Here is a 23,425-nt window from a genome sequence, read left to right as displayed (position 1 = left end):
ATATATCAAAAAAAGACATTGAAATGGATAGGAGACCGGTAAAAGAAAGATGGGTAAATATTTCTGTGCCAGTATTACCAAACTTCTCAGGGAGATACCACCTACTTGTATCATTGCTCTTGATCCAATGGAAACAAATGATGAAAATGCAATTAAGTCACTTCTCCTGCATCAACAAGTGTATCTCCTGTTTGCACAAATTTGTATATATATATATATATCGGAGATAGAATTTATAAATGTTACAAAAGACTGCGAATGGTAATACCTTTGAGAAGTGCCATTATCACCAATCACTACGACATAAATAGTAAGGAAAACACCAAATTGTCCAATTATAGATAAAATCACAAGTGAATACCAGAGTGTAGTGTCTATACTCGTTTATTATATAAATAATACATTTATAATATAAAAAATAATGGTATCCCTCTAGAAAAGATAAGAATAGTTATACATCACGTGGCAAATCAGTATGATCAGCCTACCAAGTTTTCAATATAGAGTATTCCAACCACGCATAGTACAGAAGCACGGTCCATTGTGAAAAGGCAATGCCATTCATCTCAGTAGAGAATGCAAATGGAATTGCATTCTATTTATCTTATGCACTGTCATATGTGGCAAGACATAGCTTATTGTGTATTGAGCCGAGAATCATGTAGTTGTGAAATCATTCTTGGCCATTAGTACACCAGGGAATACAATAGAATTAGTCGAATAACTATTACCTTCCAAAACCCAAAAAGAAAAATAAACTGACTTTTGCAAACACAAAAACAATTCTCTAAACATGCAAAATTTGAAGAGTACTGCTGCTACTAGCCATATCCACAACCTGGCAATTGCAAACTCTAAAAATGAAGCTGGGAGGGGACACATGTGGAATCAGAGCATGAACAATCTTTTCAACATATTAAATGTTAGTGAAAGGAATAGTTATTTTGATGTGACGCTTGGAGAACCTCTGAATGGCTATCACATGAAGACAGGTATTCGAGACTTAAAAATGCATGGAACATCGACACTTTACTCAGACAAGGGGTTAAAAATTGCTATCTTAACTTTTGAAAAAGGAGTTGCCAAGGGACCCTGTACATTGTATGACGACTTGGGAGTATTGTTTTTTGAAGGATTTATTAAGGATGGTTATCGACATGGAAAAGGAAAAGAATATGATGAGTTCGGAAAAATTATATTTGATGGCTTTTATGAAAAGGGAGAACGCCTAGACAACATTGTTCCCATGTGTGAAATGCCACAATATTGGAAGGAATATGATAATAGTGGGAAACTGATTAGTATTACTCAGCGAGATAATTATGGACAATATGAAGGACTTTGCTATTTCTATGACGAAAAAGGAGCAATCGATTGCATCAGTGAGTGGAAAGAAGGCAAAGAAGTATCAACCACTGGCTATTATAAAGTGTATGATGAACTAAACAAAAGATGGGTTATTGGCCATTTTGAAAACAGGAAAATACTACGAACTGAAGCAATCAAAGATAAGCAAGGATATCGGAAGCAGTACAATGAGGACAATCAGTTAGTTCGTGTATATGGTGAAGACATGGAAGGTAAATATAATGGAATTTGCTATATGTACATAAATGAACATATCTGTCGCATTAGTTATTGGGAGCATGAGTCAGAAATAAGAGTGATAAAGCAGTTTAATGGTTCTACAATGATTGAGTACAATGAAGAGGGGCAAAAATGCTATGAAGGAGGATTCTTGGACTCTTTTGAGTTAGATTATCCCCGAAATGGTGATGGTGAGGAATATGGCAGAGATGGGAAAACTCTCATATTCAAAGGAAGCTATAGCAATGGAAGAAAACATGGAAAAGGCATTTGCTATAAGGATAACGAGATAAAAAGGAAAACAGTTTGGTTAGCTGGCTATTCTAAAGAAGGATTGTTACGAACACTCTTGTCAATAATAGTTCTGACTCTGTTATTATTTGTAATCGATGTGTTTTTGGGTTTAGCTTTTCTAGTAATTGCTAATTTGCTGATTATTATCCGATGGAGTTGCTCCAGACTACTGGGAAAAGCAATATGCAACCGAACTGACCTAAATCTAATGGCAGACTATTTCAGAGATGGCTATTCAACGAGTACTAAGACTAAAAAGGGAACGAAAAAGATGTCTTGTTGTCTCTGTCATAATATTTTTCTTTCTACAGTTATTATCGTATCCCTTTTGTTGGTATGCATTTGTGCTAGTGCTCATTTTTACTACAATTTAGTAAATCCCTATATTAGTGTATTTCAAACGACATACACTGCAAAGTCATTTAGAAATCACAATACTGCAGGCTTTCGATTAAGTTTCAAGCCCTTTCTCAAAACAATAGAAATAGAAAACCAATGTTTTGAAGTTGCTTCTGTGTTCCAAATCAAGGGATTGAATTCGTTATACTCTGTTAGGATCGGTTCGAATTCGTTTACTGAACATAGAAACAATTTCGGAAATGATGGATCGAAATCATTCCATGTTTTGAATTGTAAACATCTACAATCTATTGAGATCGGTGAATATAGTTTTAGTGATTTCGGAGGTGACTTTGAGATAAGAAACCTCCCTTCTTTGAAATCTCTTGAAATAGGTGTGATGAACACATCATCCTATAACTTCTATTCTGTAAAATCGTTTATGATTGAAGGTATGAAGTACTATATCCCAGGTTCGTAATTGAATAGACCTTCCTACGCTCAACACGATATCTTTGGGAGATTCTACATTCTATGATTTCCAGTTGGTTGCTTTCAATAGTAGGGAATACGGCGAGTGTGAGTGCTAATGACTAGATCTTCCTGAATTGGATTCAATCAATCTGGGCCAGCATGCGTTGTATGGTAAACATGATGTGTCCTGTTCATTGATGATGGAAGGTACGCCAAGTAATCAGTGATGTATAAACAATAGATCTTCCGAAGTTATCATCGATCCATTCTGTAGGATATAGTTTCTATTATCCTCGCAATGTTACACTCAACAGTATTGTTAGATAGTAATTGTAATCATAATGTAGACATACCTAATCTTGAAAGTGTGGAATTGCCAGATTCATTTGGATATTATTTTTATTTAACTGTAAATAGTATGTGTAAAACGATTTTTGTATAACGCGTAGATGTTCATGAATTGTTGTCACACTATGTACCTAGCAATGTTTATCACATCGATGATTTGTATGAATCAGTGGATGTGATTCCATCGGATGCTGAAAAGATCATAGTGAAAGAGAATTCTTTTGGTAATACTGAAACCTTATCAATCAATAACTACCCGAATTTGACATCCATCGTATTTGAAGATAATACGTTTAAGAATGTGAATTCTGTGGAGATCAATGGAGATAATATCGAAGAAGTTGTTATTGGGGATAACTGCTTCTCGAAGTTGGAGTCTGGAGTGGAGGGAGGTCGGAGATTGGAGGATATTCAGCCTTTCAATTTTTACACTCCGAGTGTAAAGTATTTGAATATTGGTAGAAAGTCAGTATTGAATGTGAATACATTGGTGTTTTATGAGTTATTGGACAGTGTGGAATTTGAATTGGATAGTGAATCGATGATGAATATCAATTTGATTCGGTATAAATATGGGATTTCAAACAGTACTATTTACGATATCAAAATGGTAATTGAAATGAATAAGGGACAAAATGATTCTATTATAATTGAAGTGATGGATTATCCAACTCCAACGCCTACACCAACACCAACTCCAACTCCAACTCCAACTCCGACATTAACACCAACTCCAACACCAACTCCAACTGCAACACCTACTCCAACTCCATCTCCAACTCCATCTCCAACTCCAACACCTACACCAACACCTACATCCACACCAACACCAACTCCGACATTAACACCAACTCCAACACCAACTCCAACTCCAACACCTACTCCAACTCCAACTCCAACTCCAACTCCAACTCCAACTCCAACTCCAACTCCAACTCCAACTCCTACTCCGACACCAACTCCAACTCCTACTCCAACTCCAACTTTAACTCCAACTCCAACTCCAACTCCGACACCTACTCCAACTCCAACACCAACTCCAACTCCAACTCCTACTCCGACACCAACTCCAACTCCAACTCCAACTCCAACTCCAACTCCTACTCCGACACCAACTCCAACTCCTACTCCAACTCCAACTTTAACTCCAACTCCAACGCCTACTCCAACTCCAACTCCAACACCTACACCAACTCCAACTCCAACTCCAACACCTACACCAACTCCGACACCAACTCCAACTCCATCTCCAACTCCAACTCCAACACCATCTCCAACTCCGACACCAACTCCAACGCCTACTCCAACTCCAACACCAACTCCAACGCCAACACCTGAACCTTGGTTTCCTATCTATGATCCCTTCATTTTAGGAGATAATTGTAATTATGCCACACCTGATGATTGTAAACAACAAATCATTTCAGAAACTAATGTAACTAATCTATATTTGGCAATCCGTGATGCCTATCCTACAAAGGCTCTAGCTCATACACGTGTGATTGCTCTTTCTGGAGTTGATAATATCAATATTGAATCATGGAAAATGTCTCTTTCGAAACAAGCTTTGAATATTGCTCCTATCGATTTATACATTTTACATGATCCTATTAAAGGTCGAAAACTGAGTACTGAACTTATATTAAGTCATATGTATTTATGTAAATATACATATCCTCGTATTCTATATATCAGTGATGGTACTTTGTATCGTGAAGGATTTGTAAAATTGTTACAATATATATATGATAATAGAGCGAATGGATGGTTCAATAATATGGAAACATTTGTTGTAGTCAAAAATTATATAGCATCATATGATTATCTTCAAGAAGGTTCAAATCCTGGTTATGTTACTGAACTAAATCAACAGATTATCAGTTATTTGAATACAATGTGTACTGACAAAATCAATTTTCCTAATTTGAAATCAATGGATTTTAACATGAATGGATACAATTTGATAGGATCATCTGGTTTTGCTGAAGAATTGAAAGGATCTTGTCCTTCTTCGAGTGGAGTATCTATTTCTGCATCTGAAAGTTTTATCAAGTATCCTGTATTTTGTCTTGATGATAATCATTTTCAATCATCGCTAATGACTCGAACATACTATTATGACATGAACAATGCAATTGATGCTATTCAATGTCGCTACAATTGGAATTGGGAAGTGAATGGAATGTTCAACAATGATATTACTGGACCCTATCCATTGGACACTACTCCTGATTGTCCCACTATATTTCTTCCTACACCTACGCCAATTCCTACTCCAACACCTGAACCTTGGTTTCCTATCTATGATCCCTTCATTTTAGGAGATAATTGTAATTATGCCACACCTGATGATTGTAAACAACAAATCATTTCAGAAACTAATGTAACTAATCTATATTTGGCAATCCGTGATGCCTATCCTACAAAGGCTCTAGCTCATACACGTGTGATTGCTCTTTCTGGAGTTGATAATATCAATATTGAATCATGGAAAATGTCTCTTTCGAAACAAGCTTTGAATATTGCTCCTATCGATTTATACATTTTACATGATCCTATTAAAGGTCGAAAACTGAGTACTGAACTTATATTAAGTCATATGTATTTATGTAAATATACATATCCTCGTATTCTATATATCAGTGATGGTACTTTGTATCGTGAAGGATTTGTAAAATTGTTACAATATATATATGATAATAGAGCGAATGGATGGTTCAATAATATGGAAACATTTGTTGTAGTCAAAAATTATATAGCATCATATGATTATCTTCAAGAAGGTTCAAATCCTGGTTATGTTACTGAACTAAATCAACAGATTATCAGTTATTTGAATACAATGTGTACTGACAAAATCAATTTTCCTAATTTGAAATCAATGGATTTTAACATGAATGGATACAATTTGATAGGATCATCTGGTTTTGCTGAAGAATTGAAAGGATCTTGTCCTTCTTCGAGTGGAGTATCTATTTCTGCATCTGAAAGTTTTATCAAGTATCCTGTATTTTGTCTTGATGATAATCATTTTCAATCATCACTAATGACTCGAACATACTATTATGACATGAACAATGCAATTGATGCTATTCAATGTCGCTACAATTGGAATTGGGAAGTGAATGGAATGTTCAACAATGACATTACTGGACCCTATCCATTGGACACTACTCCTGATTGTCCTATTATGTGAGAACATTACGCTGACAATTGTTTGTTGGTAGTATACACTTTGACTTATTGATACAATGAATAATACATGAAAAATCTATAATAGGTGTTCTGTGTATCGCTTAATATTCATATCAATTAGTTACAGTCTTAGTGCAATAGTGATATGCTTTCAATAGAATTAGAATAGATCACTTTGATCCACAAAGAAGAGAGTGCATGTAGTCCGATATCCTTCATATAACAAGTAAATGTAATAGGCAGGAATTAGAGTCAATTTCGAATGTCCCTATCACCCTATTGAATCTTACCAGTACATTTGGAGTAGTTTAGAAATACTGTGTGTATTCCTAATACAAAGGCACACCAGATTTGTTCTATATCCTTTCGATTCTGACTGAGCTCGATGTTTCTTCTCTTTCGCATTATATGCTTCGAGCATATCACACACATATATATATGATTTCGTGTATTCCCTTGAGTGCAGCGACATTTGGTATTCTCAATATTGCTCTATTCACCGTCTCAATACACTTTATTTAAAGCCATGTAAAAATCAATTTTACTGTTTTCACAACTACTCCTTGATTTTCTGTTGAAATCCCAAAATTCTCCTGTTTTTTGTATTCAATTTGATATTCATATCTGAATATTCTGTGGAAGTAGATGAACTATAAGAGGATTTTATTTTTGGGAGATGGTACATTTGATGGATTTGTTTAAGGGTAGCCAATTGTGGAAAAACGTCAATTCTGAATCTCTTTTCGAATGACGGGTTTTCTGATACTGTTCCTGATCAAATGGACGATTTTATTATTCCATCAGAAAATACTCTTCTTCGAGTACCTCTTTGTCTTGTGGATGGGTCTAGTATTATTCGTTCCATCTATATTATATGTAGTTTGCCATGAATTTGGTGACAGTTGTAAAGATTTGGCATCGAAAGTCGTTCTACGTTGTTCTTTTGAATTTTAGGCAGATATGATCGTCTTGGTATTTGATGCAAATAAGCAATCTACGTACACGTCCCTGACCGAAAAATGGCTTCCTTTTATTAGTTCTGTAGTTCCATCTGTAAGGTTTCCGTTCATTTTATTAATGAGACGCCAATTATCGTTTTGGCTAACAAAACCGATCTTCTCATTGAAGATGCCCACATTTCTCAACTGGATGATTTTCTAACCGATATCTACAACACATTTGAAGTCTCTACTTTATTGTCGATCTATGAGTAGATGATTGAAAAAGTGAAATATTTTTCTGCCAAAGTCATGGAGGACGGGTCGTCGATCATTCGCTTAATCGAAGAATCGATTCTTTTCCCACTTCATCCTCTCTATAATCGATCGGCCAACGTACAATCTCGCTCCCTCCTTCTCCTTAGACCCTGAATGACATTGTGATTCGATGTCTTCGCCGTATTTTCCGAGTTTTTACGCAGTACAAAACGCGAACGATGCCGCTCGCGAAGTTTTCGCTTTTGAAAGTATTCCTGGAATTCCACAATACCCCGTAGAAAATGTGTTCCAAGGGACTGGCCCATCCTTTCGACTTCGACCCCATTTTGGAACGCCTCCAATCAGAAGGCCACTCCATCAAGGACGGTCTCTCCGAAGAGAGTTTCATCCAATGCTTTGTGCTGTGCGTGCAGGAGGGAAGAAACGACGTGTTGTGGAACCTGCTCAAATCGATGGGCTACTCCATGGATTTCGACTTCCAGTTCGAAATCCCCGCGATTCTGCTCAAGGCCGACCAGACCATCGAATTCTCCAACGAAGCTCGGCAGTTCCTCACCAATGTAAAATCGCCCCGATTTCTGCCATTCAGATTTTCCGCTGCTTTTTCGACGTGAAGGAAGGCGCTCTCTCCCCCGAAGCGATTTCGAGCCTATTTTCGCCACTCCCGAATTCCGAGCCGCTCTGGGAGCATCTCCAAACCCCTCGCTATCCTCTGTTTTCTCCTCTGCCAGCCTCCTCTCTAGCATGACCCCCGGATTCCCGTGGAACTGCCGCACCAACGAGAACGGACATCTCACCTTCGCGGGGTGGTCGTCGCTCTGGGAGCTTCTGCTTCGCTGCGACGCGGCGGCGACGCTTCGCTGGCTGGTCCTGCTGGGCTGGGACGACGAAGTCTGTCTGCTGTACGTGGTGACGAAGCCCAAGCAGGAGGACTGGCGCAGCAACAACTATCTCCGCAGACACGTCGTGCACGCCTTCGCGTTCGGAGACTCCGCGGTCGGAAAGGTCCGCGTCTCGCCTCGTTCTCACGCGCAGACCTCCCTCTTACAGCGATTACTCGCCGCTAAAACCACGCCCGTCCCCACGGAAACGCTGTCGACGGTCGTGGCGCCGGTGTCGTTCTCGACGGACAACCTCACCACCATCAAGAAGACGCTGCTGTTCTCCGAGGTGCCCGTGGGGCTGGAGCGGAAGACACTGCGCGAGATGGGGAAGGCCTGCGATATTGCGTGTTGGAGCAGGGGCGGCGAGTGAAGACTAGGCATGGTGTATGACGTGACGCGGCCGGAAACCTTCGATTACGCGCTGAAAATCGCGGAGATTCTGCCGAGGTCGATGAAGGTGCTGTTTATCGGTAGTAAAAACGACCTCTGCCAGCAAGTGGGTAGAAAAAAGGATTTGAGAGTAGCCTTACGAGTTGTCGGAATTGCGTCGTCGCGCAGATAAATATATGAAAGAAAACGGACTGGAAAAAACGCTCGTTACCAGCAAGGACCAGAAGGATAAGCTGTTCCAGTACATCTGTGAGTTGGCGTTATATGAGTGGGAGTGGGGAAGCGGAGTGACGGATAGCGAGCTGTGCATCCCGAAACGAAAGGGATGGAGCGTGATGTGGAAGATTGGATTGATGTCGGTCGTCGTGGGAATCTGTAAGGATGAATGAGGCAGGTGCTTATTGGTAGTGGCAGGGGGAATGATTATCTGGAGACGAAGGCTTTAATAGTGTTGATTGTGATTTCACAGGATGTTTGTTTCCAAAACCAATACGTTTTTATGTTTTTGTTTGTATGCAGTGATGATGGCCTGTGATTTAGCATTGCAGTTTTGGTTGTTTTGTCAGTTTGGAAGTTGCCTCGTTCTCCTGCCATCCAAGGCGATGATTTGCAGAGTCCGCATGGTAGACGTCTGGTTACAGATGAAAGCCAAGTATTTGACGTGACATATGCCAGCCAAACCTCGTTTTTGAACACTCATCAGTTTAACATGCAGAATGGACCGTCTATTCTTTTTAAATTACCTTCCTAAACGGTGGAACGGGTTTTCTATCGAATTGTCCTTTAGTATAGTCCAATATCCATCGCGTTGTATCTCAAGAAAGAGGATTGGGAAACATTTATGACTGCGAAGTCGCAAATGGGTCTCGAGGAGCGCGTGTCTATTGCTCTGTATCTTCAGACCGACAGTTCTCTCTATCCGATCAACACTCTGCGAAACATCGCAATTAAGAATGTTCATACGAGCCACTTTTTCATGTCCGACATGGACATGTGGCCGTCTTTTTCCCTCCACGATGTGCTTCAGAGTCTTCCTTCCTATATTCTCGGCGATGATATGTTCGCCGGCATCATCCCCGCCTTTGAGATCGAAAAGCCGTCTTGTTCTTCGCTTTCCGACTGCGTTTCAAAGTCTTTTTTCCAAAATTCCCGTCGATTTTAGATCCGTTCCCCGGTTTCCCCAATCCAAACCCGAGTTAATCCAATGTCTCAAGAACCAGAGCTGTTTCCTGTACCGCGAGAAGAAATCGACCCACGTATTTATTTCGATATTTTTTCTTTTTTTCAGAACTATCTCTACGAAAAGTGGTTTCTTTCGGATTGTCCGTTTCACTACTCGCTGGTTCCGTGCTGGTTCAACTCGATCCAAGAGCCCTACGTGATGGTGAAGCGCTCGAGCATGCTGCCCGCGTTCGACGAGCGTTTTGTGAACTACGGCTTCAACAAAATCACGTGGCTGCATCACTTGATTCGTCGCGGCTATTACTTTGGAGTGATTTCGCGAGGGTTTGTGATGGATTTGCCGCATCCAGAGTCTCGATGGGATGGTGGCTTGAAGTGTAGATCGAAGCTGAGACAGCAGTATGTGGATGAGTGGAACTCGGAGGGAGGATCGTCGATGTTGCGGATGTATCGACAGTTTATGAAGGAGCTGGAGGAAGAACCGGATCGAACGGTGGTTCCGATTTGCAGTCCGAGAGACTGAGTGTGTATAGTGTGAGTTCGAAGGCAAGGAAACAAACAAACAAACAAATCAATAAAGAAATAAAGAAATAGAGAATTGAATGAACGAATGAATGAGTAAATGAGTAAATGAATGGATCGGAATTCGGATGGCAGCTTTTTGTTTATCTCTTATTTTCGGTTATTTCTTCTTCTTTGTTCCAAACGAGCTGAAGCCAATGAGTTCTTCCAGTTCTTTCGATGATTCATCGGCTGGATTGGATGCTTCCCTACATTCAACACCACCACGCTGAAGCTACTCGTCCTGCTTCTGCTTCTGTTTCTGTTTCTGCCTTTCTTTCTCTTCTTGTTCTTCCTTTTCCTTTTGCAAACGCTCAGCGCGCCGCTTCAATAGAACTATCTTGTCAAACACACTCAAGTATACGGTCTTTGGCGGAGATTTTGGGTTTTTCGCTCTTCAGAGAGGCTAGTTTCTCTTTTACAGTGTTCACATCCACGTATTCGACACGCATCAATCTTCCCAGGTGCTGTTGGTCTAAGTATTAGCGACCACTGACAATCAATAACGCTTTCTCCCATTGATGTGATCTAGCCACGAGCGATTATCCTTCAGACTGCATTTACACACATCGCACCAATAACCACCGGACTCGCTTTCCTTCGTTGCATCCTTGATAATCTAAATAAGATAATGCAAAAAGAAGCATGCCTTCTTCTTTCCGACATCACTGTCCAAATTAAGTCGTTTTTCACGCGCCTGAACGAATGTCAGCTCTTCTCCCTTGGAATTGTAGTAAGAAGTATGCATTCGCTGAGGACCTTCCCCTTCTTCTCCAACCTCCGTGGAATCCTATGATTTACAACGCACTGAATAGGACCCTACTCGTTTTTGCGACTTTTGAGTTCCATTGGTCAATTGACTCCCATTCTCCGGTCCTTTGCTCTCCTACACACTAACATCCTCCTCCCACCTTTCTACACTCATTTGTTGGCTCACTCAAAATGATTCTAACAAACAATGATTAGAGGTATTCGACTGACTTTAATTACATCTCAAAGGAGCGAAGAATATCAGAGTCACCAGCATCAAGAATGCACACGGCCGAGGTCGAGAAGTACTTTCCGCAAGCAGTGCCGAGATCGCTGCAGTCACCCTGGTAGTGGTGGACAGTGGTCTTGGAGAGCATGGCGTAGTACTCAATCTCAGACTTTCTCAGAGGAGAGCAGTTGCTGGCCAGGAGAATTAGCTTCGCTACATATCATCTGCGATATTTCGATGCCTACCCTTTCCAGAACGAAGGCTCTTCAGAACAGACTTGTATCCGAGCTGAAGCTTTCCACTTCGGACAACCAACTGAAGCTTGTTGTTGATGCTATCAGTGTTCTTCTTCTATAACACAAGATTAGGAACAAATCACCAATTGACAATGCAGGAGTCATATTGATCACCCAACTTACGCTATTTCTCTTAACGCTAGACATTGTTTCCTTTCCGAGACAAATAACCTCTTTTCTGCTGAATCAGCAATAGAGGAATCCAGGGGTACACATCTTTATACTATACTATTAATGGAGTCAGATGCACCCCCACTAAATTCATTTATTATCGATTATTATTCAAGAAAGTTAAAAGAATAAGCAATAGAAAAGATAGATAATGATACTAGAATTCATTTTTCATAGCAATTGACATTTCAAGAGCTGTTTTACCCAAAAGTGTATCTTCCCGATTTCTCTAATTCTTCAAGTATTCTGAAAGCGATTTTGTACCACATTGTGCAGAATCAAGAAAATGTCTCTAAAGTGTGCAACAAAGTGTAAGACATTTAAAATATCGTGTAAACAGTTGATTATCCGTTCCTTTCCATTCATTAATGAAGTCGATCGTGTGCTTGAAGTGGAAACGTGGATACTATTTTTCGTTTGCAGAAGGGTCTTTGCGCAATGACTAAGGCCGATTCTTCAATTTGCTCTTCAAAATTTTCTTTATTTCTTTGTTTCGTGTTTATTCTTAGTTTCAATGTCTGTTCTGCGCGCTCCCAATATGATTCGTTGTATGTATTCCACTCGCATCCTCGATGGATGGAGGATCAATGAAAAGTTGGCAGAGAAGGTACTCTATTGTGGATTGTGTGTGAAGATAGACTGCCTTGCGCTTACGTCATATCAAGGAGGAGACTGGAGTCACACCCAGTCTGGCTGTGATCCGCTTTGGATACAATGCGGACACAGAACGTTTTATGGAGAAAAAGAAGAATCTCGCGCTACGTTGTGGAGTGAATCTCCGCGACTTCAAGTTTGATGCATCCACGAAGACAGAAGAAGTGTTAGACAAGATTCGCCAACTGAATAAGGATCGAACTATTCATGGAATCGTGATCAAGACGCCCCTTCCTTGTATATTTATGAACCTCGATAATTGATCGATAGCCACTGTGAATGAAGATGCAGTTTTACAAGCAATCTCTCCCATCAAGGATGTTGATGGATGTTGCAACACGAACAAAGGTCGATTGTTCAAGTTGGGAGATTGCAAACGTCGCGCTCAAGAAAGAGGACTCGACAGTGAGATTCACTACTACAATGTACGCTCTTTGTACAGACCTCAACTTACGGATAGATGGTGAATCTTCCCTCTTCGGCTCTGGCCACTCTTTGCTTTGTGGAGTCATACAAACTCCCCTTAGAGAAGAAGAAGGCCACGATCATTGGTCGAAGTGAATCTGTGGGTCTTCCTATCGCTCTGTTGCTCACCCACAAAGACATGACATGCCAGATTACTGGATCTCATTCAGAGCTTGATGGTAATATGCTGAAGGATGTAGGCGTGAATGGATCGAATCACAGATAGTCTGATTATGTCATTTCAACGCAGGGCACTGTTCAGAAGGTGAAAGGTGAATGGCTGAAGCCTCAGTGCACTGTAATTGACATCGGTCCTACGTACTCTGCCACGGCCACGGGAGGTAGGAATCGGGTTGAATTATAAGCAATAGATGATATTGAAGGAAGTGTGGATCTCACGGACTGCTGCAATGTGGCGAGCAATATTACTCCTGTTCCTGGCGGCACGGGAATGCTGTCATCGGTCATGCTGATGCAGAACACGATGAAATCCATGGTTTTGCAGGAGGGAATGTTGCCTCTGTATGAGAGAATGGGTGGGCAGCTCAGTTTCTACGAATCTTTGCTGCAATAAGCAGGGAGGCTCGGATCAGACTAGTTGTTCTATCTAAGAAGTATTTTCTATTGCGCAATGAGTTTATCTCTTTCTCTTTGTTTAAAACATTTTTCTATGGATAGCACCAAAGAAAGGGATGTTGTTGTAGAGGCAAAGTATACACAGAGTGGAGAGTTTATTGTAGAGGAAAGTGCATTTGGTTAAAGGAGGAAGGAGCAAGTGTTTATGCTATGGAAGAGATAGGATACTTCCTGCTAGACGAGGGGATTCGGTTGCCATTGCGAGCACCTGTGGAAGGAACGATTTCGTCGATTCTTGTGCATGTACCTTTGAATAGCCTTTTGAATGTAGGGAGACGAAGAGGTCGATGGAACCAACACGCCAGCGACTGTTGCGAAGGTCAAAACGTGTTATCACGGGTATGTTATTAATAATATGTGTATGAATTGTTATAAGGTTTACAATTTTTGGTTTTTGAATATTTTAGATTATTTCAAATAGTGATTTAGCAAATTATCGAAAAGTGATTTCTCACGATGGCTACTTGCAGTACTTGCATCCAGACACCTATCGTTAAGAAGCCCAGCTAGAATCACATCTAGAACAAGAAAGTCTTGTAAACCAAAAACGTTTGCTAGCGGCACGCCGTCTTGGCCTTGTATTTGATTTGGATAACACACTGATGGAACAAAGCGACGATCCTCGCTGTTCCGTTGCTCCCTCGTTCGGCATTCCAAATATGTAGCCGTTTTTCAACTTTTTGACACAGTCATTTCATCCAATTCAAACGAAACAACCAATTGTCCAAACACACAATCATTCTTCGCCCTGAGGTCCAGTCCATTTTGACCGAACTCTCCAAATACTATGAACTTTCGATTTACACAGTATTTCTCACTCCCATTTCACTCTCAGAACGGCGTTCGCACGTACGCCCAAGCCATCATTGAGAGCATTGATCCGAAACACCAACTTTTTGGGAGTCGTGTGATTGCTCGTGATGATGTGCCTGACAATAGCGAAACCAACTTTTTCAACAACTTTTTGCCCGCCTCGAAGGATATTAGCTTTGTATTGCCGGGGTTGGAGCGTTTAGGCGTGGTCGTCGATGACTCGGTGGAGGTCTGGAAGGACCGAGCCATCGTTCTGCACATTCCGAAGTTCTGCTTCTGGAGGTCGTTTCTGAAATGTTACGAAACGTTGGAGCGTGAAAACATACGCGATGAGACGCAGAGGAGGCAAAAAAGTGGAAACGAGTGGAATCGGTGAGGCGTAGTGTTTGAAGCAGTGGGGTGGATCATCAATAACGACTCGATGAACATTGTGAAGGACACCTTGGTGCAGATCCATCAACAATTCTACGCTCGAGCACAGCAGCGTGACACAGGTGTCCCTTCCACGTCTGTAGGAGAAGTCATTGGACAGCTGAGAGCGTCGCTCTTTCGAAATACTTTGATTTACTTCGATGAAACGTTCTCGAAGGTAGCATCCTTCTTCGTCCACCCTATGTGTAGCGAGATCCGAAGTCGCAGTATCTCTTCTCGCTTGTCAAGCAGATGGGAGGAAAGTGCCCCTATCCATAGATTGTGATGATTCTTAGAATCGCGGAAGCCTACACGCCCGATGTTACGCATGTTGTTTCTGCGGGAGTGGAAACGGAGCTACTCAAAAAGGTCAGGAAAATCACATGTTCTTATTGATAGCTCTGCTTAAATCCTCCCTGTAAGCTGGTTAGTGAGCAATGGATTATTGGGTGTTATTCGTTTGTGCAAAGAATCTCAGCGAAGCGATATCCTGTGCGAGGAATTGAACAGCTTCGCGAGCGACTCGAAAACCCACGAGCTTTTCAACAATTTGATCCAAAGGAAGAGGAGAAAAGCGTGAAAGGTAGCAAAGAAGCGGATCAAACGAAGCGCAATACAAAGCAAATGGCGGTCGATCCGGATCTGGAAGATGTCTTGGAGGAGATGAAGGAGAATGAAGAATCAGAGGAGATTGAGGAGGAGTTTTTTGATGATGATTTTGCATTCCCTGAGTTGGCATCACAACCACGATATAATAAACAACCACCCCAGCCCCAGGCTCGATCCGACCGCGATATATCCTTTAATAAACGAAACAGAGAGTGGGTTCTTTGCGAGGCGTTGTTAGTGTAGAGAAACAGAGGAAGAAAGAAGAGAAAGAAGGAAGCGATTGTTTTTAGATTTATAATTTTGATGCTTTCTTTGTTATTATTCACAACTCTTCTTGTTTATTGCTATGGAAATACTCTTCCTAACGAAGGACACACGCAAGACGTTGTTCCTTCTGAAGAAGTAGATCCTTTGGAAAACTATCCTATTGAATCTGTACAGCTGAGTATAGTACAGTTATTATATTTAGGTATTCGAAAGAGGACTCGTTAGCGAAGAGTTGGATAAGGAGAGTATTTTAAAGGAATCCTCATTGTTCTCTCGTGATCGCAGTGTAAAACGGAGCGGGGATATTCCTGTTCTTGGTTTTGTCACCCCATGGAACAACCGTACAATTCTCGAATATTCAATGTACCATCTAGATGGGTACGACATAGCAAAACTGTTCAAATCGAAGTTCACTCATATCAGTCCCTGCTGGTTGCAAATTCGCAGGTTTGGTTCGTGGTACATTTTTTCTGTGTAGAAATCAAGCAAAGCGTCTCTTTGTTGACGGTATTCACGATATTGATAAGGGGTGGATGGAAGAACTGCGCAGTGGCTGTGATGATCCATCCACTTGCTTAAAAATCGTCCCTCGCTTTGTGTGGGAGGCAGAAGGTTTCCATGAAGAGGATCTCCATGTTCTGGGCGAAATTATTACTTCGACTTTAGAAGAGTATTCGTTTGATGGGCTGATCCTTGAATTTGGATTCAGCAAGGACATGCTTTTCCTTTATAAGTTGATTCGGAATGCAATCGGAGCCGACAAGCAGCTTATTTTAGTAGCCCATCCTCAGGCAGGTAAATCATGTTTCTTGTGTTCCATGCAAAGTCTCTAAATTTACACACAACGAACTCAAAGCCCTTCATCAAGTCGTTGACTTTGTTCTTCTTATGACATATGATTACTCTCTAAGCAAAGGAAAAATCGGTCCCAACGCTCCTCTTTCCATATCCTCAAACTTACGACTTTCATAGCCCTTTTAACCACTTCGTGAAGCACACTTTCCGGGATTACTTAGCGCCTCTTTTGTCCTCTGAAAAGCAGCAAATCGCTCGTCAGCTCTTTTTAGGAATTCCATTCTATGGCTACGACGATCGAAATGCCATCATAGGGAGTCAATTTCTTACGATTTTGCAGGAGAACGAAGTGGAAATCCGCTTCCGCGAGAAAGAACGCGAGCATGAAGTGCAATACACCGATAAGCATGATAAACGTCATGTTGTGTTCTATCCTTCTCTTCGTTTCCTTGAGGATCGAATCATGTTAGCCAAGAAATTAAAGTGTGGAATTGGAATTTGGGAGTTAGGCCAAGGGTTGGATTACTTTATGGATCTTTTGTTCATTGTTTGTTCCTCACAAACAGTCCATCCAGCTCGTTTCAAGTACTCATTGATCTCGCTCAAAGGAATAATATCCGAGGACTTCAGCACCTCTTCACACGGCATAAATTGACACAACTCGCAACGAAACACACGACTGCAAGGCACCGTCGGACAATTCGCTTGCGCGTAGAGCGGCGTCGACTTATCTCGCTGAAACCACGTCTGTTTCTCTCGATGATACACCATATCGCGCGCGTAGAGCTCTGCGGCCGCGAGAAGCTACCTCAAACCGCATGGTTATTTCTACTTGATGGCGCGTGAGCGGAAGACAGTAAAAAATATACAGCAGCAAGTCCGTCTAGATGAGAGAAGAAACCCGGCCGGACCGAAAACGACTTGATATGAGCGGGCGTGATGGTGGGTTGTGGGAAAATGTAGGTGGAAGGAAGCACGTAGTTGTAGCTATCTACCGAGTTCGTGAAGTTGAAGATGTCGATGATCTGTTTGTACCTAGTTCGAAAGGCTGCTCGACTCGCTCACGGAGGGATTTTGGCTTCGAAGGCGTCCGGATGGTAATCGACTTCCGAGGGAGTCGCTCGCGCTGAAGAAGGGAACGAGCCTTGGCGGCTGCTAATCGAAAGGGAAGGAGGCTTCTAGTACTTGAGAGCTTGCGATGGATGACCCATGGGGTCCATTGCATCGGAATACATCCCGGAGCTTCGCTGGGGCACTAAATAAAGAATGGTGATTTGAATGTACTGTTTCGATTGGCTTGAGCCATGTAGTTGTACGCAGCCTCGTCCTACAGATGAAAACGGAAGGGAGTGGGGACATCTAGTTGATTCATTGCTCCTTTTCTATCTAGAGATAAATAAAAAAACAGAGAAAGGCTACCTGGCATGCCCATGTCGTTTTTAGGCATCGCTCGACCTATATCTCACCACTCATTTTTAGTAAAAACCCATTTCATTTCCTCTCATACCTTGGTAGCGTGGCATTCGCATTTGACTACTATCTACTTTTTCATTCAGAAGACAATCGAAAACTCGCCATTGTGGGGGTTCCATATCGCATTGCTATAAGATAATTCAAAAATACTAGTATGTACGAGGAACGCCTCGGCCTTGATAAGTTCCCTGTCCTTTGTCCACTACAATTAGTGTATTACATAAAATACCTACTATATTGCTGATATCCCATAGCGGGACCGTACTGCTCATATCTCATTTCAGACATTGTGATGTGATTCTCTTTTCTAGCCGAATATGTTTTACAACAAAGATCGTTTGCAAAAAGAAAAATGTAGAGGAAAAAGCGTAGGGCAAGCAGAATAATATTTAAATTTGGCTATCATCTTAGTTGAATGGAGGATGAATATCGCGATGATAAACATAGGAACGACGCAGCTCACGCGCTGTTTTCTGCTCAGGAGTACACGGAGCCGGGTTCTTTAGTGACAAATTGCATTTTTATATTCGGAAGTAATGATGGGGACTGTCCGGTTTGTATAAAGCCTTGCTTGCATCCATTATCAACAGAGGATCTCCAGCTATACTTTCATGTACCATACACTGACTAGTTGATTACTTTAGAATGAAGGGATTTTGGTTTTTGATTGGATAGACGATTCTTCTTGCATTATCGTTTGTAAAGATCCGCAAGTGGCCTGTTCCGTAGTTCAGGAGCATTTTTCGATGATATCGTAGGAAATTAACAAGGAGTGTAAATAGTAGAACGGATGAGAGTGGAGTTGAGTGGTATCAATCAAAGGAATCGGTTCCGAAAGTGACTAATAGTGATAAATATGGAGAAAAGGGAAAGTCCATCCGGATATATGCTCGAGTGTGTCTGACATCCGATATAGAAAGGAAAGAAAGTGGTAATGGAGTTCTGTTTTGATGTGTAGAGCTGAAAAAGGCCAAAATGATCAACAATATAATTAAGCGACGCCAAGAGCAAAAGAAGGCGAAGAAGCAACTTTCCAAAGCGCAGTCTAAATCCAAATCTAAATCCAAATCTAAGTCCAAATCTAAATCCAAGTCAAAGGCAAAGGCAAAATCAAAAACGAAAAACAAGAATAACAATCAAGAGTCAAATAGTAATTTGAATATGAAAACAGAGTCAAACGACATCAATAATGCAAGTCAAAACCAAGCTAACGAGTCTACTTTAGCTTCAACTCCCAATCCCTCCATTGCACCTTCTCCATAATCGATTGTTTGTTAACAAACTCCTCACTAAGAACTACACTTCTTCTCTAAATCCTCCTTCGAATTGATCGACAGCAGTACTGGGATCAGGCTTGCATCATTCACCGACTTCTCCACGAACTGCTTCAAGAAGCCCACTGAATAAAACGGTCGCTTCGACGTCTGCAGATTCCGATACATCTGCATAAGCTTCCCGTTTTGAGGGAATAAGTGAATGAGGTACGACACTCGCAGCAACAAAAGCTCGTGTGTCATGTCTCCCTTCTTGGCTTTCTTCTTTCTATGGATCATTTCGGTCGATCAAAACCTCACTTTTGCGCTTCGTTGGCCGGCTGGATCACGTTTGTACGAGGCTTCTTGGGGTCTGCAGACACAGCAATCGAAGGTCGTTTACGCGAAGCATCCAGACCCAGACCCATGCCCTGCTGTTGAGTTGGTTGCTGAGCAGGCTGTTGAGCAGGCTGTTGAGCAGGTTGCTGAGTCGGCTGCTGAGTCGGCTGCTGAGTCGGCTGCTGGTTTTGAGGCTGGGGCTGGAGCTGCATTTGGATCTGTTTGAGCTGCGTTTGCTGAGCCTGCTTGAACAAGGACTGCTGTTGAGTCTGCTGAACAGGCTGCTGGGTTTGCTGTTGAGCAGGCTGCTGAGCCAGTGACTTGAACAAAGACTGGGGCTGCTGGGTTTGTTGGGTTTGCTTGAACAAGGACTGCTGAGGTTGCTGCTGAGTTTGCTGCTGGGTCTGCTTGAATAAAGTTTGCTGAGCAGGTTGCTTGAACAAGGATTGGGGCTGCTGAGCTGGCTGCTGAGCTGGCTGCTGGGTTTGTTGTTGGACGGACTGCGTCTGAGGTTGCTGAGGTTGTTGAAGTGGTTGAGTCTGCTGAGTCTGTTGAGTCTGAGTTTGCTGCTGAGGCACCTTCTTGAACAAGGACTGGGGAGGTTGAACCTGGGCAGATTGAGCAGGCTGAGCAGGTTGAGCAGGTTGAGTAGGTTGAGTAGGCTGAGTAGGCTGAGTAGGCTGAGCAGATTGTGCCTGCGCCGATTTGAACAATGGCTGCTGCGTCTGCACCTGAGTTGGCTGCTGAGCAGGCTGCTGCTGGACTTGCGGCTGCTTAAACAAGGGCTTCTGGGCTGGAGTTGGCTGAACTCTCAGCTGAGGTTGCTGCGCCTGAGGTTGCTGCTGCTGTTGCTGTTGCTGCTGGACTTGCGGCTGCTTAAATACCGGTTGAGGGCGCGGCCGCTGGACTTGAGCTTGCGCCTGCTGCTGAGCTGGCTGAGCTGGCTGAGTTGGCTGCGCTCTCGCCTGAGCTTGAGCCTGCTGAATCCTCTGCTGCGCTTGCTCCTTTGCCTGTCTGGCCTGTTGCTGCGCCTGCTGCGCCTGCTGTCTCGCCTGCTGCGCCTGTTGCTGAGCTTGCTGCGCCTGCTGCTGCGCGGTCACCAGGTTTCCACGCAGCACTTCCATCTCCTGCTTCACCGCGAGCAGCTGCTTGCGCAGTTGCTCGTTGGCCGCGTTCGTCTGGACTTGCTGCGTCTGCTGCTGCTCCGTCTTCGCGTTGAGCGCGGCGAGCTTGGCCTGGTTCTCGTCCAGCTCCTTCCGCAGCGCATTATTGCTCTCCGTGTACACTTGCAACAGCCGATGGGACTCCGCTTCTCGCTGCAGCAGCTCCCGCATATCACCCAGGCTTCGCAGCTCCGCCAGCTCCTTCTCCGCCTGCGCACGCGCCTTTTCTTGGTCAGACAACTTCGTTTCCAGCTCCATCATCTGCCCCTCCAACGCCGAGCGGTTTCGTTTCTCCACCGACAGCGCGGAGCGCGCGATCTCGCAGTCGCGACGCAGCGACACAACCAGATTCCGAAGACTCGCAGGCGTGTCTTCGGCGAGCGAATCGGCCTGCAGCGAAGCGTTCTCGCGCTCTTGGCGAGTGAGCTACCGGTCAGTCCGCAGAACGAGCACTCACCTGCGATAACTGGCTGAACAACACGTCGTTCTGCTCCAGCACAGAGCTCAGCCGGAGCTCCTTCTCCGCGAGCAGTTCTCTCCACTTCTACGCCTCGCCTCCACGCAGCCTCACCTACTTTCTCGCTCTCTTCCTCCGCCTTCTCTCGCTCCGCCTTCTCCTTCGCCAGCGTCTCCATCTTCTCGCGCGTCTCCGCCAGCTCCGTCTGCACGCGCGTCGCTTCCTTCTCCTTCTCTCGCCACGCCTGCAGATCCTGCGAGTGCTTCAGCAGCTCTTCGCGGTAGTTCGCCTCCACCGTCTCCGCCGCCTGGCTCTGCGTCTGCAGCGACGACCGCAGCTCCTCGATCTCTCGCTTCTGCAGAGCGATCGTGTTCTCCTTCTCTGCCAATTCCGCCATTCGCTGCGCGGCCGTCTCGGACGACGTCGATTCCTCCTTGGCTTTGGCCTCCGCTGCCGCTTTCAGCTCCGCGATCGTCGCAGCAGACGTCGCAAGCTGCTGCCGCAGCGCGTTCATTTCCGATTCCTGCGCGGTTTTGAATCGTGTGAGCTCGTTCTCCATTTCCTGCGCGATCTGCTGGTATTCCGCCGTGTGCTGCGTCGCAGCCGCCAGCATCGCCTTCGATTCTTCCAGCTCCGCTTCGCGTTTGGTGAGCTGTCGCTCCATCTCGCGCAGTTCTTCCACGGACACCGTGAGCGAAGCGTCCGAACTCGCCGCCAACGCGCGAAGCTGCATCGTCACGCGCGATTCCAGCTCTTCGATTCGATGTTCCTGCTCGGACTGTCGTCGACCCTCCTCGGTTTTCTCCTTCTCCCTGCCCGTTACACCCCATCTCCTTCTCTACTTCTTCTCCAGCTGCGCTCGAAGCTCGCGGATCTCCGACTGATAGTTGCTCATCTGCTGCGAAAGCGTCTTCTCCTTCTCGAGCGACTACGCCTCATTTCCCCTCCACGTCCCTACCTCGTGCAATCGCGTGATCTGCACCGCCTGCAGCTCGTTCACCTGCTGCTCCGCCTCGCTCTTCTGCATCGACAGCCGCTTGTTCTCCACCTGCAGCGCCGCGATCTCGCTCGCGAAGCGCAGCTCCACGCCCTTCGCCGCCTGCTGCACCTCGTCCACCAGCAGCGACAGTCGCTCGCGCTCCTCCTTCCAGCCCTCCTGCACCTTCTGCAGCGACTCCACCTTTGCGCTGAGCTGGTTCGATCGCTCGGTGAGCTGCGCGTTGCACCCCGACAAATCGACCGTCTATCCGTTAAACCGCTCTTTCGACCGCACTTTCATTCGTTCTTGGTCGAGATCCTTCTGCTTTCCAGCCAGCGTGCTCTGCAGCGAGGTGTTTTCTTGCTCGAGCTTGCGGATTTGCAGCTGCATCGTGTCGAGCGAAGCCTGCAAGCGGCGCACCATTTCGTCTTTCTGCTCTCCGCACTGCTTCTCCACACGCAGCAGCTCCGTCGTGCGATTCAGCTGCTCTTCCGCGCTCTTCGCGGACTGCCGGAGCTCGGAGCACATCGCTTCGGAGCGTTCCAACTGCGAGCTCAGCTTCCTCTGCGTTTCCTCCATCTGCTGCTTCAGCTCCGAATGCGTCGACTGCTGCACGGACGGCGTTTCTCCGCTCGCCGCCTCCGCGTCCTTCTGCGACAGCAGCACGCGGTACATGTCTCGCTGCTTGGTGATCGTCGCCATCAGCGCTTCCTGCTCCTTCCGCAGCGCGTTGATCGACTCCACCTCCTTCTCCAGCTGCGCAATCTTCGCGTTCTCCTCCTGCGTGAGCGCCTGCGGCTCCGCACGCTCCACCTCCAGCCCGTGGATCTTCTCCAGCAATCGCTGGTTGGTCGCCTGCAGCTCCTCCATCGACGTGTACAGCTTCGCTCGGTCTTCTTCCGACCCCGCGTCGATCTGCTGCTTCAGCAGCGCGCGCAGCTGCTTCTGCAGATCCTCCGCCACGCGCTGCAGCTTCTCGTTCTGCTGCTCCTTCGTCTGGATCGACGCCTGCAGCGCCTCCAGCTTCCGCGTCTTCTCCTGGAGATCCGCGCAGGCGACCGAGTACATCTTCGTCAGTCGCTGCTGGCGCTGCACCATCTCCAAATACTCGGCTTGGCGCTGCTGCAGCTGCGGCGTTTTCTCCTCGACTTCTTTAAGAACGTGCTCGAGGTACATTTCGCACTCTTCTTTGCC

General features: G+C 44.4%; 7 protein-coding genes; 4 read left to right on the top strand and 3 right to left on the bottom strand.

The window, feature by feature from the left end:
- Nucleotides 1–3,700: 3,700 nt before the first annotated feature.
- On the top strand, nucleotides 3,701–6,238 carry GSBLH_T00002279001 (uncharacterized protein; the record flags this gene model as incomplete). Its single annotated transcript, XM_013040821.1, has 1 exon — nucleotides 3,701–6,238. The coding sequence occupies one exon, from the start codon at nucleotides 3,701–3,703 to the stop codon at nucleotides 6,236–6,238; it is 2,538 nt and encodes an 845-aa protein (XP_012896275.1).
- A 1,497-nt stretch (nucleotides 6,239–7,735) lies between these two features.
- GSBLH_T00002278001 (uncharacterized protein) lies at nucleotides 7,736–8,708 on the top strand (the record flags this gene model as incomplete). Its single annotated transcript, XM_013040820.1, has 2 exons — nucleotides 7,736–8,064; nucleotides 8,093–8,708. The coding sequence occupies 2 exons, from the start codon at nucleotides 7,736–7,738 to the stop codon at nucleotides 8,706–8,708; spliced, it is 945 nt and encodes a 314-aa protein (XP_012896274.1).
- Nucleotides 8,709–11,433: 2,725 nt separating this feature from the next.
- GSBLH_T00002277001 (uncharacterized protein) lies at nucleotides 11,434–11,927 on the bottom strand. XM_013040819.1 has 3 exons: nucleotides 11,870–11,927; nucleotides 11,696–11,801; nucleotides 11,434–11,663 (listed from the first exon to the last, which is right to left on the bottom strand). The coding sequence occupies exons 1-3, from the start codon at nucleotides 11,891–11,893 to the stop codon at nucleotides 11,458–11,460; spliced, it is 336 nt and encodes a 111-aa protein (XP_012896273.1). The 5' UTR covers nucleotides 11,894–11,927; the 3' UTR covers nucleotides 11,434–11,457.
- A 517-nt stretch (nucleotides 11,928–12,444) lies between these two features.
- On the top strand, nucleotides 12,445–13,555 carry GSBLH_T00002276001 (uncharacterized protein). XM_013040818.1 has 4 exons: nucleotides 12,445–12,808; nucleotides 12,842–12,996; nucleotides 13,032–13,232; nucleotides 13,263–13,555. The coding sequence occupies exons 1-4, from the start codon at nucleotides 12,652–12,654 to the stop codon at nucleotides 13,398–13,400; spliced, it is 651 nt and encodes a 216-aa protein (XP_012896272.1). The 5' UTR covers nucleotides 12,445–12,651; the 3' UTR covers nucleotides 13,401–13,555.
- Nucleotides 13,556–14,128: 573 nt separating this feature from the next.
- Nucleotides 14,129–16,605, top strand: GSBLH_T00006422001 (uncharacterized protein; the record flags this gene model as incomplete). Its single annotated transcript, XM_013040817.1, has 12 exons — nucleotides 14,129–14,141; nucleotides 14,195–14,333; nucleotides 14,362–14,479; nucleotides 14,508–14,791; nucleotides 14,826–14,848; nucleotides 14,869–15,074; nucleotides 15,107–15,159; nucleotides 15,193–15,265; nucleotides 15,296–15,717; nucleotides 15,796–15,907; nucleotides 15,975–16,219; nucleotides 16,251–16,605. The coding sequence occupies 12 exons, from the start codon at nucleotides 14,129–14,131 to the stop codon at nucleotides 16,603–16,605; spliced, it is 2,043 nt and encodes a 680-aa protein (XP_012896271.1).
- Nucleotides 16,606–17,089: 484 nt separating this feature from the next.
- GSBLH_T00002274001 (uncharacterized protein) lies at nucleotides 17,090–18,373 on the bottom strand (the record flags this gene model as incomplete). XM_013040816.1 has 12 exons in its annotated part: nucleotides 18,274–18,373; nucleotides 18,201–18,242; nucleotides 18,139–18,168; nucleotides 18,054–18,107; nucleotides 17,987–18,022; nucleotides 17,925–17,953; nucleotides 17,852–17,894; nucleotides 17,753–17,822; nucleotides 17,633–17,722; nucleotides 17,479–17,602; nucleotides 17,400–17,450; nucleotides 17,090–17,371 (listed from the first exon to the last, which is right to left on the bottom strand). Exons 1-12 carry the CDS (start codon nucleotides 18,326–18,328, stop codon nucleotides 17,090–17,092), a joined length of 906 nt encoding a protein of 301 aa, XP_012896270.1. The 5' UTR covers nucleotides 18,329–18,373.
- A 3,717-nt stretch (nucleotides 18,374–22,090) lies between these two features.
- On the bottom strand, nucleotides 22,091–22,992 carry GSBLH_T00002272001 (uncharacterized protein; the record flags this gene model as incomplete). XM_013040815.1 has 3 exons in its annotated part: nucleotides 22,526–22,992; nucleotides 22,211–22,495; nucleotides 22,091–22,180 (listed from the first exon to the last, which is right to left on the bottom strand). The coding sequence occupies exons 1-3, from the start codon at nucleotides 22,619–22,621 to the stop codon at nucleotides 22,091–22,093; spliced, it is 471 nt and encodes a 156-aa protein (XP_012896269.1). The 5' UTR covers nucleotides 22,622–22,992.
- Between the last annotated feature and the right edge of the window lie 433 nt (nucleotides 22,993–23,425).

Source organism: Blastocystis hominis (genome assembly GCF_000151665.1).
Source record: "Blastocystis hominis, Singapore isolate B (sub-type 7) whole genome shotgun sequence assembly, scaffold_18".
NCBI classification, from domain to species: domain Eukaryota; class Bigyra; order Opalinata; family Blastocystidae; genus Blastocystis; species Blastocystis hominis.
The sequence above is the reverse complement of the archived record's forward strand: the minus strand, read 5'-3'. Positions and strand labels throughout refer to the sequence as shown.

Coding starts and splice junctions, on each gene's coding strand:
- GSBLH_T00002276001 (XM_013040818.1), top strand. CDS start 12,652: ATGGAGAAAAAGAAGAATCTCGCGCTACGTTGTGGAGTGAATCTCCGC. Junction 12,997..13,031: donor GTGAGATTCACTACTACAAT/GTACGCTCTTTG, acceptor ACTTACGGATAG/ATGGTGAATCTTCCCTCTTC. Junction 13,233..13,262: donor ATGGTAATATGCTGAAGGAT/GTAGGCGTGAAT, acceptor AATCACAGATAG/TCTGATTATGTCATTTCAAC.
- GSBLH_T00002277001 (XM_013040819.1), bottom strand. CDS start 11,893: ATGTCTAGCGTTAAGAGAAATAGC. Junction 11,802..11,869: donor CTAGCGTTAAGAGAAATAGC/GTAAGTTGGGTG, acceptor CTTGTGTTATAG/AAGAAGAACACTGATAGCAT. Junction 11,664..11,695: donor GAGCCTTCGTTCTGGAAAGG/GTAGGCATCGAA, acceptor GATGATATGTAG/CGAAGCTAATTCTCCTGGCC.